General features: G+C 41.3%; 2 protein-coding genes across 2 annotated transcripts; both read right to left on the reverse strand.

The window, feature by feature from the left end:
- Window positions 1-1,473: 1,473 nt before the first annotated feature.
- Window positions 1,474-10,401, reverse strand: rras (RAS related). Its single transcript, XM_080446840.1, has 6 exons — window positions 9,515-10,401; window positions 8,674-8,761; window positions 7,276-7,378; window positions 6,158-6,266; window positions 4,972-5,090; window positions 1,474-3,977 (listed from the first exon to the last, which is right to left on the reverse strand). The coding sequence occupies exons 1-6, from the start codon at window positions 9,599-9,601 to the stop codon at window positions 3,890-3,892; spliced, it is 594 nt and encodes a 197-aa protein (XP_080302966.1). The 5' UTR covers window positions 9,602-10,401; the 3' UTR covers window positions 1,474-3,889.
- A 4,747-nt stretch (window positions 10,402-15,148) lies between these two features.
- Window positions 15,149-18,916, reverse strand: LOC308098467 (uncharacterized protein). Its single transcript, XM_080446832.1, has 5 exons — window positions 18,665-18,916; window positions 18,218-18,318; window positions 17,831-17,990; window positions 17,304-17,427; window positions 15,149-16,997 (listed from the first exon to the last, which is right to left on the reverse strand). Exons 2-5 carry the CDS (start codon window positions 18,308-18,310, stop codon window positions 15,845-15,847), a joined length of 1,530 nt encoding a protein of 509 aa, XP_080302958.1. The 5' UTR covers window positions 18,311-18,318; window positions 18,665-18,916; the 3' UTR covers window positions 15,149-15,844.
- Window positions 18,917-20,972: the final 2,056 nt, after the last annotated feature.

The following is a 20,972-nucleotide window of genomic DNA, read 5'->3' on the forward strand; positions in this document are numbered from 1 at the left end:
TAATCAAGAACAGCAAAAAAGAAAACTAAAAACCAAATAAAAAAGTAGCTATTATTGACCACTAAACTACTGAACACATCATCTATCTGCACACTAGGCTACATCAATTCCCAAACACAGAAAACATGATTACTTAAAACTAGATTCTTGGATATCCAAGCCCCATCTACAGGACCACAATGGAAACAAGACCCCTGTGTTATCCCTTTAATTTTAACATCAATCCTTGTACAATTTGCAAACTGTTAATAAAGTATTCAACCAATCAATCACATTGTGTAGCCTATCCTCAATAGGCCAGCTATTAAACCATCGAATCCAGAAACCGTGGCATGATGTGGCCCTTTGGAACTTCTCATCTCTATTCAATGCCAGAAGCTGTTGACAGCAATGACAAAAATGCTGAAAATCTCACAAAGCCAGATCGGTGGAAGATCTCTAGGAGGCTCCAGACTCCCCCCTCCCCCCAAACACACTAATTTTCTCCCAGTCTGAAAACTCGAATTTTTACTCAAGTAAAAGTATCAATACTGCAATGTAGAAATACTCTGTTACAAGTAAAAGTTTGGAATTCAAAATTGACTTGAGTAAAAGTACAAAAGTATTGGTATCAAAATGAACTTAAAGTAGCAAAAGTAGAAAGTACTCATTATTCAGAATGTCCCATTTAACAAGTTACGTGTATAAAAATCTTATGAAAATAGCAGATCTACAAGCTCACAATGTGTCGCTATGCAACACATTGTAAGCTTGTAGATCTGCTATTTTCAAATGGCCAAAATGTATATAGGGCTGAAGTGGGCAATGTTTTGTAATATTAATCCAAATCTACAAAGTAACTAGTAACTTAAGTTCTCAAATAAGTGCAGTAAACGTACAATATTTGCCTCTGAGATGTAGTCGAGTAGAAGTAAAAGTACTGAAAATTGGAAGTACTCCAGTAAAGTAAAAATACCTAAAAATTGTACTTCAGTACAGTAATTGAGTACATGTGCTTAGTTACTTTCCAGCACCACTTCCTCAACCACTCCCTTATTTTTAACTCTATGTACAAAAAAAGGTATTCATTCCTTGTATCACTTCTTGTTTCCTCTTTTTTTGATACAGTAGGTGCTATACTGTGAAGATGTATAATGGACCTGTTCGTGTTATCCATGTTATTTAGATACATAGTGTTTGCTTGACCAAAAATGCTAAGAATGTTATTAGATAGCATGTTGTTTAGACAGATGCTAGGTTTGATGTTTATCTGGTATTCTTGTTTCTTTGTAGCACTTAATTGTTTTCTTTGCACTCTATTTACTTGACCATTTACCCCGTCATTTGTTGACTAGGTTTCATGTTGTTTATTCTGATTGTGTACTTTGTCAGTCACTCCCAATAAGAGCGTCTGCTAAATGTCTAAATGTTACATAGTTTGTTGGCTCCATGTCAGAAAGGAAGCCAGCATCATAAAAGTAACAACAAAGGCAATTATTAAAGTAAATAATATTTTAATCACATACAAAAGTTCTTTGGTTTTATTTCAATACAAAACAACATTCTTGTAGGTTAAAACGGAGCAATCTCAACACAAATGGAAATGTCATGAAAAAAAAAAAAAAGCTACCTAACAGTCCAAAGCGTTGAAAAGGGCAGATATGGAATTCAATTCATTCTACTTTGGATTGTTTTGTACAAGTAACCAGATGGGGGATACAGGCCTTCAAATGTTTTTCATCATAAGCAGGATAAATCAATAAATCCAATAACTACACTCACTTAAATACACAAATAGTGATACTGAAAATACAAAATGAAATGTGGCGTTCAACAAGATGCAAAAGAGTAAGGTGTGACATGAGGCAAGGAGATGCATAAAGATGTCAGTCCAGTGCTTGGATGTTATTAACCACTTTAAACCCTATACTTAGTTGACCGGGGTCTATCCTAGGCCCCCTAATGTTTTCCCGAATATAGACAATCTACAAGGTTGTAGATCGCCATTTTCACCGACTGTCCGCCCCAGAATAGGGACGCTACGGTTCATGTGGTTAATTAAGCAGTGTCCACTAGTGACTAGTCCACCCTACAGTGCAATGTACATCAATTTTGTCCTCTCTGTCCCCAAAAGGCAACAGACTGTTTGGACATCTTGCACTGTGTGAAACACAAACAAAAAAAGACTGATCGAATGCCATCTTTATGCACCTGCCACATTTCATTTAGTGGAAATGAACATGGCATAGAACCATCGATTACGATATACTGTATGATCAGATCCCTGATAAGTCCACGGGAGCAAGAATGTAATTGTCCTTGATCAAGAGAACACACTAAAACACAGTGCTACATATTCACTTAAAAACACAATAGATGTCAGTTAACAGTGAGCAAGTGATCCATTACTCATTGAATATACAGGCTATGAAATGCTTTGCATACAATGTTTTTTTGCAATGTTCTTGCCTATGACTTCCTCTCCACACAATCTAGTTTTTGCACATTCCTTGAAGACAAAAAGTGAATACTAACAATCGATGCTTGATTTGTGGCAGTGCGTGCCTGAAATGATGTGCACGGCATTGAAATTGAAAAGCAATAACTTGAAAAGCAGGCCAATACCTGAAAGGGATAAAAGTACCAGAGCACAACTTCAAGTCTACTCACAAACACTCCTCCAAATCACTTGAAAACATCAAACTAACAACAAAACATACTTTTTAGTGTCAAACTACTGTTGCCTACCAGTCCATAGCTGAAATTGTGCAAACGGAATAGAACTTTTGTGGTCACGAATACTGCACTGCTTAATAAAAGTACCAGTGTTTGGAACACTTATCTCCAAGTCTCTCGTGCAGCCCCTTCTCTCACTAGCATGCATTCATTCAATCCATACAGAAACACAATTCGGAGTTTGACTCATTGCCAACAAATTGCAATGTTTTTAACCACTTAAGCCCTATTAATTTTTTTCAGAAATAGCCGATATACTAGCTCACAAGGTGCCACATTACGACACGCTTTGAGCTTTAAGATATGCTATTGTTTTTGATTATTTTGAAAATTGATTTCTCACCTATGACATGCCCAATATAGGGACACCAGGTTTAATGTGGTCAAATGAGCCTTGCCCAGCACTTAGCACAATCACACACCATGACTTCCCTTGGAGGGACTAATAGGACATTTAGGTCATGATGTCTGCCGCACAGCTCAAAAACGGGGGATGTGAGATGATGCAATAGTCTCGCACAACTCTATTAGAGGATACAATGCATTATTTCATACCGCATCCTCCTGACTACATGGCGGTGTAAATTCAAGACAGAATTCGAGTCCACTTGAGAACCGCTGCAATGGCAAACATGTTGTGAAAGGCCAGAACAAGGCAGCTGGCTGACAGCTGTCGGAAGATGAAAGCCTCTATACTCAGAACAAACAAGTGTTTTGGGTGACGGTGGCCTTTGATTCAGCATGCTGTTGCCTTCTGTCACTCTCTTTCTCTGCTTCTAGTTTGATCGGGACCTCTCCCTTTTTACATCCTTTTTTTTTTGTTCTTTTTCTCTTTACAGAAATGACAGGACCTCAAATATAAAAAGGTTACAATGATTTAAAACAAAGACGCTTTGAGCAAAAAAGTGCGAATGAAACCATTTGAATTAAAAAGAATAAAATGTTACACTCCATCTTTTTGCTCAGCTCTCTTGGACCCCCTTTTCTAAGCAGTGCCAGCGCACAGACACAGACACACAGACACACACACACGCACAATATACCCCCTCCTATCCATGCACCCCATTCCTCTCTTCTCTCCCCACTCTGGTGGACAAGCGCGCCCAGTGAGCAAGGGGGGGGGGGTGGTTTGGTCTCCATGGTAACAGCAGAGGAGATGGCGGAGTAGGGTTGGTTAGAGGACAGTGCAGGGACACCCACTGCTCTTCTGCTTCCGCGTCTGGTTGGCGGGGATCGGGGGGCTCTCCGTCTCCTGAAATTTTCTGTTCCCGGAGACAGTGGTGTAACGAGGGACGAAGAGAAAGAACCAAAAGGTAGGGGGTGGGAGGTAGAGCAAGAGAGGGAGGAGAATGAGTGATTGAGGGAATTAGTTTTTCTGTGTGTCAACTTGCAATTAGAGCTTAGACAATTACCGTAGATATTTAGACGAATCAATAAAACTTAAAATAAATGTATCATTTGGATTCAGTTCGAATTCAAATTTAACCTGCACTAAAATGTGTTATCTTTTTCAACCATAGCAATGGACAGCTGACGAAACAAGGCAGTGAAAATCTACCATTGCATTGACAAAGCTTGCACCAAAACGATTATATAAAAATAAATAAATAAACTTTCTTTCAGTTTCAGACATCATTGCAATTACCCCTCTCCATCAGGAGAGCGAGACAATGGACATAAAACACGGATTATAGCTTTAAATGAATCAAATGAGGATCAGGGGCAAAGAAAACTTGATTGAGACATTCCTTAAAGTCATTCACGCATGCCAAAAAACAACTATATGTTATTTTACTTCCATCGACAAATTGATAACTGTTACTCTACTCAGAATATTGTCACTGCTACATGGTTAGCCTTTGTGGCACTCCAGAGGGTAAATTCCTTTTGGAATTTGGATCTTCATGTGGCCAGCCTGTGATGTCAGTCATCTATGACATCAGTTGTCTTAGTCTATGACGTATGGCTCCAAAGTTGGGGAAATTTTCAGCACAATCAGAGCCCCTTTGACTTCCATTATAATAACATTACAATTAAAACGTATACAATGTGTGTACTTCTGAGGCCCACAGCCACTGGCAGTTTGCACATGAAATTTGGCGCTGATCGGCCCAGCAGTTAGCGAGATTAGCTCCGGACGCACACACAGACTCTCTCTTTTACATGGCGAGACTCCTGCAGAGCCACGCGGCGCCGTAAAAGGACAATGATGTATTCAACTGGGTCATAACTGACAGAATGATTTCTCGGCAGTACCTTATAGCGCGCACCACCTCTAGGAAGGCTTCGTCCACATTGTAGCGGTTCTTAGCCGAGGCTTCCATGTAGTGGATCCTATTCTCTCTGGCAAATCCCTGGGCCTCCTCTCTGGAGATCTGGAGCAGCAGAGGGAATGCACATATTACAGCTCTTGCATCTATTATTTATTACCCTGTCCGTCTTTGCTAGTGAACACACACTTCTGGTTTATTCTCCAACTCATATTTCTTTAGCTACCTTGAGGTGGCCGAGAACATAGGTCTTCTAACCTGGTTGGCAGCACACTGGCGTAAGGCACAAGACCCTGAGGACAGTTCCTATTTACAGTTTCTGATAGCAAATTTGATAATAATGCAAGCACTAAGACCAACACAGTGTTAAGGACGCACTCATTGCTAATTTACCCATTTGGAGCGGATACAAATGGAACCAAATGGACACGTTCCATTTGTACACGCTCAGCGTTAAATTAACACAGAGGATTGAACGGTGTACCATTTTCTTTTAATGGAAAGAGAATGGCCAGAGATGTTTTTAAATGGCTTTAATGTCTTCGGTGTAGCCCTGGGGCTACACGCTTCATGCTCACTTTATCCTCCAACTGCTACATCAATTTCACATATGAATACATTTACTCTGGAGAAAGAAAGGTTAGTGTAAGTATAGCTAAGTGCTATAAGTACATGTTTGACCATGAATACAATCTGCAAACATGACTGGAATGGTGACCGCACTATTACAAATAGCCTTTCAACATTCCAGATGATCTGCAAGTCATTTCAACTTTATTTTGTAGAACTCATGTAAAAGTGATACCAAATACAGGTGACAAAAATACACCTAGTGAAAAATACATTTATTTTCTGTAAAGATGTAATGATGAAACAGCAGAGCAGGGGCATCCAGGTAGTCCAATGTATTGATGAGCCCACCACATAATCCACATAAAGTCCTGCATTTGGATCTGGCTGTGAGGCCTGTCCTGCCATTTCTAAAACCTGATGTATACATGGTTGCACGCCAGTGCCGCACACCGGAGGTAGCCGATCTACAAGATCACAATGCATCGCGCAGTGAGCTTGTAGATCTGCTATTTTCTGATGTGTAAATCAAGACTAAGCTGCCTTATTTTTGTGTAAAAACTACTTCAGAATTAATCTGTAAAAGATCAGGGCAACGTTACCACTCGCTGTTGCTCCAAGTCTGCTTTGTTTCCGACCAGTACCATGGGGAAATCATCTCGATCCTTCACCCTCAAAATCTGCGTGTGGAACTTGTGGATCTCATTGTAACTGTTGAGAGGAAAGAGGTAGATGGTACATATATTGTATCTACACATCCATTACTGAATATGGCGGTTCATACACTGAATTCTGGTGATTCTTATTGTGTGATCAATTCCAAATCAATCGATGTGCCTACATTGGCAGGTCTCTTTCATGAGTGGTTCTATCTATGATCTCTACTGATTTGCAATATATCCCCCAAAGAATTTGCATTGACTGATGGATCAGTCAATGCACATGCTATCAACGTATCCCAGAAGAGAAAATACAGGCAGTATATGAATAGAAAAGGTGGATGCAACAGACCACTGGACTTCATTGCTTGAACGGAGGAATGAGTCGCATAATACTTCAGAAATAAACCTTTGATAGCGTCTCCTCCTCATGAAAGTGTTTCCTTTTGTGCTTTGTGGTTCTCAATGTGAGGTCTGGGGACTAAGCTAAATGATTAATAGTTAAACTTCACCATTATTCCATTTACAAGAAAGTACAATTACAGAACAAGAACATGCATGAAATACATGAATTACTGAACATTTTGATCGGAGTTCCACTGTTCGACAGTACCTATAGTATAGACTGTTACGGAATTCTGGACCATCTGAGAACAGAATCTAACGGGGGGGTCTGTGACTGAGGGTCCTTGAAATGAAAAAGGAGTCAATTAACTGTAACTTTCGCTGAGACTGTCCATTAGTACACTCTCAGAGTAGATTCTACAGTGTGGTGTTACTGTTAAATGCAAGACCTAACACCTAAAAGTATCTTTTTGAAAATAGCAATGAGAGGCCAGCTCATCGCAGCCTCACCACATCACACACCGTCACTTCACTTCCTCTTTCTACAGTAACCCAGCCCACTGTTATCACTCGCAACGTAAAATTAGGAAGTAAGATCCATCTCTACATAAACGTAAATGTCATTAACAAAAAAGAAACAGAAGACATTGGCTTCCTGTTCGATTATGAATGAGAAGAACATTCATTCATGCACACACGCACACATTTTCCATTACCTCCCAGTGTCGTTTAGGGCAAACACTAGTAAGAAGCCTTCTCCAGATCGCATGTACTGCTCCCTCATAGCCCCAAACTCCTCCTGGCCGGCTGTATCCAAAACTAAACACACACAGACAGACACACACACACACACACACACACACACACACACACACTTCAAGTTAGTTAAGTGGTTAAAACCTAGTCCTATTCCACTGGTGTAAAAATCCTCCTCTAACCTCATCTTCCCCTCTACCAATAGGCAGCCAGATGATGGTAGAAAAGGTAAATGTAAAATGGATGTAATGGCACAAATGAAAAATAATTCTGTTCTGGGTTCAATAAGAATTGATCAGAGGAGAATAGCACACCTACAACACAAACAATTCAATGGCGGTGCACAATTAAACCGTAAATCATTTGAGCGAAAGGCATGCTTATTCAACCTGCTTAAAAGGGAAGATAAAAATGGGAATGAAATAGGCATTAGGGAACGCAAATCTGGTAAGTCGTTGACCAAAAGAAGGCATTAAAAAGGGAGTAAAAACTCATGAGGTTTGATGAATATCTGTTTTGGATTGTTAGATCAGGCCATACTCGTCTCATAACTGTGCTAATTCAGATGGCTCTGCACACAGAGCCAAAGTGCAAAAACTAAAAACAATATGTCAGCAGGCCCTTAAACTCTGACATGACCTGCTAAAGAGAGTTTTTATTGATTATGAAGATCTTTGTACGTTTTGCTTTTGTCATTCTAGTATCGATTTTGGCTACTTAAAAGCAGTTCGGTTTTCAAATTGCACACAAAAAGGGTGGTTGTTTCTGCATTTGGTTGACATGTTCGGCTAAGCTTGAGACATTACCTCAAGTAGACAATCAAACTTTTAGCAAACTTTGAGCATTTAGGTCTCCACAGAAGCATCTCTGGTGAGCCACACATTATGGCATTATTCATGCACAATGACAGGCCATGAGAAGGAGGGCAAAGTTATACAAGATTTTATCAACTAACTTGGTGACCCAGGCGCTTGTCAAGTTAAGGCCCCCTCAAACGACTACACCTTAGCCTTAGAGCGTCAACATTGGCCAAGTGCAAGTCATAACATGGGAATGAATCATCCATGCACTCATACAGTACTTTGAGGCTGGGGCTGGATCTGGCAAACTGGCATGCTTCTTCTCTTACCTCACAGACAGGGAGCGGCCACATGGTGCAACGTTACTGTACTCTCCCACATCTGGTCAAATACTAGCCAGAAACACTTTGATTGATCGATTTTGAAAGCCAGTGCTACCGCCTATATTGTCACACATGTGTATGCATTTGGGAGGGATGGGACAATGCGATCAGGCCAAAGCAATGACTCACACACACTCTGAGTAATGTATGTTGTAATGGTCCTTATGGTACTTACTGTCTAACCGGGTCTCCTTCCCGTCCACGGTGCAGATTTTGGTGTAGGAGTCCTCGATGGTGGGGTCATAGTCGGAGACGAAGTAGGACTGAAGGAAAGAGATGGGAGGTTTAGGAGAGAAGACATTCCGCTGTGCGCCCTTATTTACATGCAAATGTCTTGGTTTGTAAATTGCAGGCCAAGTGACTTTCAGAGAACATTTTGAGGCAGGCAGTGGCACACACTGGAGCTAAACCTAATAATTATACACAAGTAGGCTCATGTTAATATGTTAATTCTCTCACACACACACACTCCAAAGAGTGTACAAATGGAACCAATTTGGTTCCATTTGTAGTACATTCTTTGGATTTAAATTAACTAACTCAATCTGCTTCATTCAAAAGGCAGAGAAGCAGTGGTGTACATGTACTCATGTACTTGAGTACAATTTTGAGGTATTTTTTTTACATTCTTCAGTATTTACAAATTTCAATACTTTTACTTCTACTCCACTACATATCAGAGGCAAATGTTGTACTTGTACTTTAGATATTTTGTCACTTTGATTATCATTCCAAATATACATGAACCAATTCAGCCCTATAAACAATGCGCATTGTGAGCTTTTATATCTACTATTTTCAAAAGATGTGTGTATACATTGAACTTGTGAAATGGGACATTCTGCACAATGAGTACTTTTACTTGGTACTTTAAGTACATTTTGATACAAATACTTTAGTACTTTTACTGAAGTAAATTTGAATTCCGGACTTTTACTTGGAACAGAGAATTTATACATTGCAGTATTGATACTCTTACTTAAGTAAAACATGTGAGTACTTCTTCCATCACTCACCTGAATAAACTGGATGGTCAGGGCACTCTTGCCCACTCCGCCTCCACCCACGACGACCAGTTTGAATCTCTCTTCTTCTCCAGACATAACGGCTTTAGTACTATTATGATTACTCGATTACTAAAAACGAAATCTAAAAAGTGGAGTTCACTGGAGACGTCGAAAAGACTGACGTTTACCAGAAACTATAAAAAGCACAAGAAAAAAAAACTTAAAAATCGTCGAGATGCTGAATTAAAATGGGACGAGAAAAGTTATAATAGGGCCCAAAAAGAGACGTATGTAGAAACCTGATGCATGTTACAAAACTATGTATCGTTTTTAAACGTGTACTTTTGTCTTTTTCAAACGATCTGCGACGGTCCAAGTCCAAACATTTTCCCCCGATGGCAACAATGTATGCAACAATGTAGCTTTCTATATAAAAACTGTTATTATACTTCCTCCTCGTTACTTTGTATCACTTCCATTCACATCTGGATGGATCGCGCCCCGCTGGTACCGTGGTGGCCGTCTTTTCTTTGAGGATTAATAACAATCTTTGTTTAAAACAATCAAACTTTCTTGCCCCGGAGAAAAAAACGCCTTCCGCACCCGCCTTAAGTCAATTCGTCCCTGGTGGTGCCAACTTTATGACTCTGGATCACAAACGATCCCTTCGATCGACCCCCAACAGCTCCAAATGTTTCCCTTTCTTTGGGTCGGATCGTCGTATGATCACTGTTGCACCTAAAACTCTTTCTCTTCGGTTTTACTCGCTTTTTCGGAACGATCGCCTCATTTTTTTCCTTCTCTTCTTCTTATGGGTGGCTTTTCTTTTTTTGTTCGCCTCAAGGCAAACTTTTTTCTTCTTCTCCTCAGTCAAAGGTTTCTCCTCTCGATCATCTCATGCGTATGTTGGAGGGTCATTGTTGCCAGGTGTTGTGAGAGAAACAAGCAACTATGAAAACAAGCCCAAAAGTAGCGACCACCTGAGCGCTCTAACCATTGGGTAATCTAAGAAGGAAGGAAGAAAATTGATATTTTCAAATCCACAAATCTTTTAGGGGTCTCTGGCACAATTATCTTCAGAAGGGGGGTCTCTGCCGACAAATACATGGGGTCCTTGACATGAAAATGTTTGAGAACCACTGGTTTAACAACATTTAGGAAACAAGCCCAAATAAGCAACTAGGCTACACTTTAGAAACAAGCCCAAAAAAAAGCAACCCGCAACTACCAATATTTAAATCAACTTTACAGAAAAACAAGCCCAAAGTCGCTTATAGTAAGCGGACATGGCAACACTGTTGGAGGGAGGAGGCGTGTCGCCCTCTACCGTTTCCTCTAATAAATTCTCACGCATCCCCCCTCCATGCTCGGGATTCTAGGGAGTCACTGGCCAAAAAAAGAACAGATCTACAAGTTAGCAACGCGTTGCACCGCGACGCTTTGCTAGCTTGTAGATCTGTTCTTTTTTTTGGCGAGCTGCTACACCATCTGCGTTGCCAGGTTTTAAGAGAGAAACAAGCAACCAGGTATATGAAGCCCAAAAGAAGCAAATTAGGCCACATGAGCACTTTAAACCTACATGCATTGGCTATTTGAAAATAGCCGATCTACAAGCTCACAACAATAAAATGTGAAATATTTTGAATGTTTATTTTTGAAACATTCTAACAACACAAATGCTCCCTGGCACAAAACATTTTCAAATATTTGAGAAGCACTGGTTTAAATAATAATTGAAACATTTGGAAGCAAGCCTAGCAAGTAGGCCTACACTTTAGAGAAACAAGCCCCAAAAGACGCAACCCGCAACTACCAATTTTTACAAGTAACTTTACAGAAAAAGAATCCCAAAGTCGCTTATAATAAGCCAACATGGCAACACTGTACACCGTCGTACTACGGAGTATATATGTACGCTTTAGCTCCTCCTCCACCTCCTTATTTGGTGATGTAGAGTGGACATTAAACACATACTTACTGTTACTGTATACTCGGACTCTCTCTTTTCCCGGAGTTTCGCCCAGAGGTGCATGTGTATTTTGGGGGGTCCCTAGATGGGTGTTTCGCCCAGGTGCATGTGTATTTTGGGGGGTCCCCAGATGGGTGTTTCGCCCAGGTGGATGTGTTTTTTGGGGTCAAAATTTGGACTATTGTGCATTGAGCTTCAATTTATCCAGTTTTAGACACCCTACAGTGGGGTTTTTTTTCTCTTCTCTTGTACATATTTTTCACTCTTCATACCAGTGACCTGTAAGCTGATTGTATGACGTTCTGTATAGTAATACTTCCATGTACTGTTGTTCTCATGTCTTACTAAATAAAGTACATCAATCAATCAGTCAGTTTCCATCTATAATGCACTGGGAGCAAGTTTCAGTGAAAAGTTAGAAAATGTTCTGAAAATGCTTCTCTAAGCCTAATAAGGCTATTTTGACCCATGCTCTTTTTTTAAGATTTTGAGTGTCAGTTTTGTCAAAAGGAAGGCATTTGGACTCATGTATTGTGCATTATGCTTCAATTTATCCAGTTTTAGACACTCTACTAGCTGTAGTATACAACCCTCGTAGACGTATTTATGATTCTGACGTTTTCGTCAGAATCATAAATACGTCTACGAGGGTTGTATACTACAGCTAACACTCTACAGTGGTCACTTTCCATCTAAAATGCGCTGGGAGCAAGTTTCAGTGAAAAGTTTAAAAATGTTCTGAAAATGCTTCTCTAAGCCTAATAAGGCTATTTTGACCCATGATTTTTTAAAGATTTTGATTGTCAGTTTTGTCAAGATCTGGGTCCCCATGATGATTAGCTTAATGTACAACATTGTTTTCTCACTCAACAGTAAACAAAGTAACAAACCAACATACAGAATAAGTGTATACAGGGTATCTGCACATTTGTAAAGTGACAATTTAATGACTTTTACAACCTTTTTAATACTACCAAATTGGCCAAAATGTCAAATATTACATATAAGAGGCAAACATTGTGAAAATAGCAGATCTACAAGCTCACAACGCCTTGCAGTGCTTGTAGTTCGGCTATTTTCACATATTTATCTGTAGAACCAAGTCAAACTAAATGTAATGCAATACAATTCCAAGTGCTTGTCAGGATGGGGGGTCCCCTGTTCAAATTGGTTATTTTGGGGCGGGGGGGTCACCACTTGAAAAGTTTGGGAACCCGACATGAATAAGGCATGAAACGTTATTATCAGGTCAGAAAGCCTCCAGTTATTACATCCTGTTGATTATATACAGTATATTATATTGGACACAACACACATTAAAAGTTTTACTTTTCCTAATTGAAAAAACGTTAATATCTATCATTAGGTTTGTCTAACAGACATGGCCTGCTGATTGCCTATTGCACTTTGACCTTTAAGATATTGTCCACAAGTCAATGTCCACAACCCATTTCCCAGAAGGACGGACGATGACGCTGTGACTGGGTACTAGTTGCATAAAATGAATAATGCAATACTAATATATATTATATGAGAGAGAGAGAGAGAGAGTTAATACCCAAACTCAAAACTAAAAGATGGCTGACCTCAAAATACAAGTGAGCATAGTTTTAGTAGTATCCTCTGCCCCCCTGTCTCCACTCCTCCTTTTTCTGTAAATATACCTGTTTGATGCTACTGAGTTTTCTATCAATATGTATTGTATTGTATGTATTATATGTATTACTGATGAATTGGGTACAATGGACCACAATGGAAACAAGCCCTGTGGGGCTTTTTGTGTTATCCTTTTAGAATAACCTTTTGACTGTACTACCTGTACTGTTAACAAACTTGTTAATAAAGTATTCAATCAATCAATCAAATGAACGGTTATTGAGTACCGTAAATTCCTAAAATGGCCAATAGGTACCAGGGTATTCAGTTTAAGGTCATGTTGCAAGAGGTTCCAGGAACCTGGTGCACCAATACTGAAAGCAATCTTTCCCAGGTCAGATCTGGCACGAGGTACCTGAAGAACTATTCACTAGAGCGAGTTGGTGCATTAAACCATAGTTAATGTTGAAATGAATAGTTACATCGTCAAAGCTTGCACAGAGGAAATAATATGCTAGATTGAAACATACTACCACTGTCATAGCTGCTGAATGTGTACAGAGTAGATTAAGTATTATATTGGACTATGTTGTCTCCCTGACAACCAACTAGCCAATCACAACCGTCCCTGCTGGCTATTCCCTATGCCCACTAGCCATGCTACAAATCACCAACAGAATGTTGTGCTTAGAACATAACCACTCCTTTATGAAAGACAAAACTGGTGCTCTTGTTAATAAGAGGAAATGAAACATTTGTTAGGTACTCATTGAAAACGCGAACCATATTCACTCGGAATGAAAATGATATAAGACAACTCCTGTGAAGAAAAACCGAGACTCTTGAGTGAGACCCCAGCCACCCCAATTAAAGCTGCTACCGTCTGGCAAGAGGTGCTGCAACCTCAAGGCCTGGAACCAGCAGGCTTCAAGACAACGTTTTCCACCAGGCTTATGAACAATGGACACTTATGGCCTGTTGCCTGTCTGCCCCTGTCTACTTTTATCCGCACACGCACGCACACGCACACACACACACACACACACACACACACACACACACATTATTTAAACAAATCCTACAGACACAGGCACCCAACACTTTGTTTATAATTGTACATATAGACTAAACATACACACGCAAGTATATTGTGACTGTATGTATTCATGTATTCATGTATGTATACAATATATATACATATATATATATATCGTACATGATGCATGTGTGTGTATGTATTATATACAATATGAATATTATATGTCTATGCACATACACACATCTCAGAGATGTATTGTATGTGACCTGACTGAGTATATAAATTATATCCTGTACTGTATTTTAGCACTTATTTCCTGTTTCTATTATTATTTTATTGCTATTTAGGGGGGTTTTCCTGTTGCTGCAATGTTAACATGTCAAGCAGTTAAAACCCAATAATGTTACTCTCTTATACTTATACTTTATAATGGGATGTAACATTAAAATAATCTTTAATCTTAATGTCCAAGGCAATCTAATGCCCTGTTGAAAGACCTCTGGTCAAATGAGCTGGCTCATATTTGACAAGCCATTAAATAAAGGCATTTGAACTTAAATAGTTTAATCTTTACCTCCTTGTTTTCATTTGTGTCTTGGGCAATGTGGATACAGCTCAATAATGCAAGTTTGTCCTTGATGGAGTTCTCCTCTTCATTGTAAATCATTGGTTCTCAAACAAACTGTCAAGGAACCCCATACAAGATTTGTTTTAATACGTTTAAAAAAAATCTAAAATATTCCACACTTTGTCCAATTCTTTTGAAAGATTCTTTAAAACATAGCAGATCTATGTATATAGACTATAGAGTCAAAGTGGTTAAAACTGATTTTGATGGATATCAACTGATTTTGCTGGGGACCCCCATGGGTCCTTGGGGGGTTTCCGGGGGTCTTCAATCCCTCTGTTCTGAATCAACTACAAGTGGATGAATCCCATTAATCACAGTGCCCCCTGGTGGAACTGATAACCAGAGCAAGTTAGAGTGAAAAAGGTAAAAAGACCAAGGTGCTGGCAGATTAAAATATGTCATCTTTAATCAACACTGATTTCATTACAAGCCATAGTGCCAAAATACCATCCTCAAAATATTGGCATTTCATAAATAACAAAACAAATTCAAACACATTGTCAGTCAATAAATAGGAAATCAAGATGATAGACTATTATTCCATAATGATAGGAAGACACTGTCCACCGTCATAAAATGCATGAGTACAGTTCTTTCTCAGGTAAGGTTGATAATAAATAAATAGGCATTAGATGAAGCATTCCTTCAACAGCTACAAAAAAAAAAGAAATCCAATGTCAGACAAACAGATATTAGACATGCAATTTCATTCCCCTGATAGGACACGGCCGCGCACGCACACGCACACACATACAATTACATCCTGAAAAAGAGTACCCCACGTTTTGTTTAGCCACATGAACCCTAGCATCCCTATTGTGGGCATGTCATAATAGGCGAACAATACCAGAAAATAGTTGATCTACAGCTCACTGTGAACTTGTAGATTGGCTGCTTCCGGCTAAGAGATTTGGTGTAGAAGGAAAAAAGGAGGGGACCAAGTATAGATCCCAGGGGGACACCGGTCAACAAAGTATATAGGGTTTAAGTGGTTAAATCTCAATAGCAAACGTGCACACACGAACACACACGTGTTCCCCACACTATTCTCACTCTCTGCCCCCCCCCAAACATTTCAGTTCTTATCAGTGGTCCCCGCCCAAATCAGCATCTGTAAGGCAGGGCGGCCTGTCCCATTTTGATGCGGGGGGCGAACAGCACACCAAGCATCATCCTCTCCCCCCAGCCCAGCAGCTTGTTGAAGGTCAGATTGAGCGGAGACAGGAGGCCCTGCTCCTCCGGTGAGGTCTCCTCTGACTCTGCCGTAACAGACGGGGCTGGCTTGGTGTCTGTCGAGGGCTGTTGGTCTACTATGGCACTGCACTGTCTGTCCGCTTTCCCCCTGCTCATGTCCCGGACTATCTTTCGGGCTGCGCTGGGCTCACCCTTCTTTCCCGTGTTATGAGGGCAGCTGTTTTTCTTCCCCTGGGCCCTTCCCTCTCTCTCCCCCTTCCCTCTGCTTTGGGCATACTTGGTGCGTGAGGAGCTCCGATCCCTTCGCTTTGGCGCTGTCTGTGCAGGGGAGCTGACTGCTGCTGAATGCTCGGCACTCAGCCTCGTTGCCTCGTGCACAGCTCCCATCTCCCTCTTGTGGACAGTTTTGGGAATAGCAGTGCACGCTGTCCGCCGGGTGTTGTTGCTCTGCAGGGGTTTCGGATGGTAGTCAGGAGTGGGGGCGTTTCCCAGCGGAGACAGGGAGAGGGTGAGGCTCTTGCGTTTGTCTGACAGAGAAGCAACGCCTGTTGGGATTTGCAGCTGATTGGGCTTTGGTTCTGGTTTAGCTGGCTCACAGGGACTGAGGGCTGGAGGAGACTCACGCGGCATCTGGACTTCTCTTTGGTGCTGGTTCAGGTTCAGCGTTAGGTTGAGAGTCCTGAGTTTTCCAGAGAGCGACAGCGTCAACGGCGACGCGTTCCTCCGTTCTTGCTGCATGTTTCCTGTAAAACTCGGAGTGTTCTCGTTTTCAGCTGAACGGAAATATTTCTGCTCTGCTTTCTCTGTGTTGCGTGAATTCTCACTGTGAACTCTGGTGGCCTCGATTAAGTCATTGGTAGCGTGGGTGCCCTGGTAACTCTGATTTGCTGACAGCGGACTAATGCATCTGTAGCTGTCATTGTCATTGGTCTCCACAGATGTGATTGGCTGGGCATCTGGGTTGCAGTCTGAGCTCTTCCGATTCAAGGTGCCCTGGAAGAGCTGCAGCTGCCCAAGGAAGTTGAAGTTCGGGGAAATCGAGGGCCGGCGGTCTTTCACAAACCTTCAAGAGGGAAAAACAAGAGGTCAAGACTACAGTGACAGTACGTTTTAACAGTGGGCGACTCTTGGGCGATCGCCGGGCGACATCGTCCAAAAGATAAAGAAAATCCATCTTTCATCGCCCCCACGCCCACTTCGCCAGTAGTTGCCGGCTCTCATAGACATATAATGCACTTCCGGAAAATACTATCCTGAATCGCCCGCTGTTAAAACGCACCGTTAGGATAGCTTCTAGTTTAGGAATTAAATATGAATATGCATGCTGCTATTCTACTACGATGTCACAAACATAAGAATGAAAACCCACCTGTAGGCATGATCGAGGTCCATCCCCAAGCTATACATGATGTAAGCCACAGCCAGAGCAGGGGAACGAGAGATGCCTGCCGCGCAATGAACTAAGACTGAACACCCTGAAGACATGGCGCCATCTGAGCATAGATCGAGAGCAATGGAAAGAGCAGGAGAGAGAGAGACAGAATTTAGGTCAGTCTTGCAGTTCAAAACCAAACAGCATATGCTAAATTGTGCAACACTCTCATTAACCACTTGCCCTATTTTATATTTTGTCATACGATGGTGTCGTGAAAATAGCATCTGCTACTTTTGCAATTTATTCCAACTTTTTTTTTAATTGCCTATAACGGCAAGCCCAAAATAGGGATGCCCTCTTTTGAAAGCACTCTACTAACAACACATCTTTCAACAAAGGGCGTGTACATTAGGAAAACGTCTTTGATTGTTGTAATAGTGTTCACTTAAAGCATGCAGGATCCACAGCTATTCCAGTGGTCTGCCGTGCAGCGAATAATGCAAGTCTGGCATCATCCTCACCGATGAAGCCCAGCGCCTGGGGGATCCAGGGCAGCAGGTCGTCTCGATGGGAGTCGTCAATGGGGATGCGTAGGTACTGGGAGCAGGGCAGGAACGTGGGCTGCGGGCTGCAGCGGCTCACACTCAGCACATACGAGATCCCTCTTGCACTGAGACCATCCTGTATTATCCAGTGAGACAAGAGGGGAGGGGGGAGGGGGGGAGAGAGAAGACGTCATTGTTTTGAGTTTGCAGAGGGATGCATATTCGGTTTTGCAGTAAGGGTTCTGCAGGAATGCCTTGGCAAAAACAGAGCAGGGTACTAGGTATGTCCAGTCCTAGATGTGTTTTAGCACAATTTCAGAGAAAATCTCAGAGGCTGAGCAGAAGAACACCATTATTACGAACCTGAGTAACGTCAGTCTCAGCACCCAGGTAAAGATGGGGCAGGATGAGGGACAGCGGTGGCCGCTCATTGTCTCTCTCTCTGTAGAAGACCATCTCTATATCTGATGCAGAAAACATGAAGTTGTATTTAGATGAATAGCAGGAAACTCATTTTAATTACATTTTCCATAAAACTCAAAATCTAATTTAACTTTTATATTGTTTTTACTAATGAAAAAAAAAACAGTCACATTGAAAATTTATTTTGCAATTGCATCGAATAACATTGCTGAAACAACATGGTTTACTAATATGTAATAACGACTACTGCAAGTGTAATGATTGTTGAAGTGGTTGCTGCAGAAGCCCTTATTGTCATGCAGTTTGCATTCTATATCAACATGCATACCAAGTAGCTTAAAAATAAGTAATCTAATAGTGACAATATATTTTGGATTCAATACTTACAGTGAGGATTTCTTTTTAAATTATGTTTTAAATTTCCTTAAAAACTGCAGGAGATATGCACTGCTCACACGAGACTTCCTCGGCCAACGTTATATCGGTTAGATCACTGCAGCGGCTCGGTGCAAAATGTCACTATGATCCCGTCCAAGAATTCAGATCGTGGAGAAAGTCGTTTTTGCAGAACATTAAACAAATAAATAAATCGAACTATAAACGAACAACTACGTGCGTCTGTCGTTTCCTCTTGCCTCGTCCTCGAGTCTCTGCGAATGCCGTTGTGTTGTTGTCTGTCTTATACCTGCTCCAGGGGGATATAGGGATGAGGTAATGCTGTTTCTGGAAGCTAAGAATAGTCGCATTTTGGATGTGATGTCATTTTCAGCCAATCAGCGAGCCGAGTGTCAAGTGTTACACCAGCATCGGTGACTCTCACGAAATCCGTGAAGCCGGAGGGCGCAGTTTGGCAGGAGATTCGCGAAATGGGCTCTATACGCAGCAGCCATATATTGTAAAGAAATCGGGCCTCTTCCTTACTTCCTTCACAGGTGTTACCAATGACACTAATAAATGCTCCGTTCCATTCTGGTCAAACGGAGTCAGGCTGCTGATATTGTGCATGTTCACTGGAAACACTCTGCTACACCAGTGGGTCTCAAAGTGTGGTCCAGTGACCCTTAAGGGTATTTGGTTCCTTTTGTACGCTTTGAGTTGTGGGGGAGTTTGGGAACCAGACGCTTCACTAAATGGAACAGAGCCTTCATTAGTATCATTCATTGCATTGGTAACACACCTGTGAAGGAAGTAAGGAAGAGGCCCAATTTCTTTACAATATGGCTGCCGCTGCTGTGCTATTGCAACAGTCGTGAGCGAGAGTTTGAAACTTCAACATTATTCTCGATAGAAATAACCACCACCTCCCGCCATCACATCATGATTGTGAACTGCAATTGCAAATAAAATAGCCGGAAATGAAAGCAGCGCCCTCTGGCGTCGTATACTTCCGCGGGTCACCGATTTTGGGGTAACACCCAGCCTCCGACATGGTGTGTACACGCTCTATTTGTCCCCACGTCATCAGTTCAGCCGGAGAGGACCTCGGCGTTTTATTGTGATGAATCGTACCTTTTGATTCAACAGCCCCCCCACCCTCCCAACACACTATTGTTACAGAGGGGAGGGGTATTTGCAAACACGCATGATGCAGCTGCCATGTCCACTCACCAGAAAAGCATTTATTTAGGCGTAGCCTACTTGCGCAAAAGACATGTAGTATATCCCATGAGCCAAGTGTTTGTGTTTCATGCTTTAACAATAATCCTGTGTTCATTCCGTATTATTGCAAACGCTATGCGTCATTAAACGGGCTGGGATGGCCTCTTTGCTCTGTGTGTGTGTGTGTGTGTGTGTGTGTGTGTGTGTGTTTGTGAGAGAGGTAACCATGATATCTGCACTGCAGCGCATCATTGCAGAACCCCCCCATGACACTGACGCACCTTTTATTGCATGAATGACACAAGAACCCATCTAAAATGACACCAACCAACCATAAGCGTTTCTGTCTGCTATCTACTTGCTTGCATCCGATTTCTTGTGGTTGCAAATTTCTGTCAGCACTGCAGTAGATGGCCTAGTTTGCCTTGATATGGATTGGATGGTGGAGAATTCCAGGCAGGAAGAACCAATCGAGGAGAGTACTGTAGGTCTTCAGAGGTTGACCTATAGAGGCTGAGTATTCCCAATGCACACTGGTTATGACAATGATTAACCAAGAAGCAGTTTTTATACAGGCTACATTATGCACATACAGAGATATATTAATCCTATATTTCAGATGTCTTTACATCGTTGCACCTACGCCTTACATTTGTATTTGCATACACTACATATATTCTGGATTCATTGCGCGCACCTACACACATATCCATGTTTCCCTACACTTTTTTACTTCTGTAAACCTGTGATGTGACAATAAAGCTGATTCTGATTCATATACTTCAAAACTGTACAATAAGCAGAACAAATAATACATTGAAGATCACACACTTGCTGTAACCTAGTTAGATAATTTAATTTGTTTATGTCAGCTCCATCATAACTTCCTCTGTATCGTGTATCGTGTATCCTGTCCCCAGCTGATGAAATGACATCATGTTCCTTCATGAATCAGTAGTTCTGTTTGGCCCAGTCCCTTTAATAAAAGCCTACGGCTGTGTGCAATGAATCCTTCTCATTTTTCTCATTCATTCTCTCTCTCTCTCTCTCTCTCTCACACACTCACTCACTCAAGAATGAGACAGTGAGCACTGTG

Source organism: Gymnoscopelus braueri, assembly GCF_963280865.1.
Source record: "Gymnoscopelus braueri genome assembly, chromosome: 13".
NCBI lineage: Eukaryota > Metazoa > Chordata > Actinopteri > Myctophiformes > Myctophidae > Gymnoscopelus > Gymnoscopelus braueri.

Excerpts from the sequence above, each read along its gene's own strand:
- rras (XM_080446840.1), bottom strand. The coding sequence starts at position 9,601 with ATGTCTGGAGAAGAAGAGAGATTCAAACTGGTCGTCGTGGGTGGAGGC. Across the intron at positions 7,379-8,673 it reads GAAGGAGACCCGGTTAGACA|TTTTGGATACAGCCGGCCAG; the intron begins GTAAGTACCATA and ends GTGTGTGTTTAG. Across the intron at positions 5,091-6,157 it reads ACTTGGAGCAACAGCGAGTG|ATCTCCAGAGAGGAGGCCCA; the intron begins GTAACGTTGCCC and ends CTGCTGCTCCAG.
- LOC308098467 (XM_080446832.1), bottom strand. The coding sequence starts at position 18,310 with ATGGTCTTCTACAGAGAGAGAGACAATGAGCGGCCACCGCTGTCCCTC. Across the intron at positions 17,991-18,217 it reads CTGAGACTGACGTTACTCAG|GATGGTCTCAGTGCAAGAGG; the intron begins GTTCGTAATAAT and ends TGGATAATACAG. Across the intron at positions 17,428-17,830 it reads CCAGGCGCTGGGCTTCATCG|ATGGCGCCATGTCTTCAGGG; the intron begins GTGAGGATGATG and ends ATCTATGCTCAG.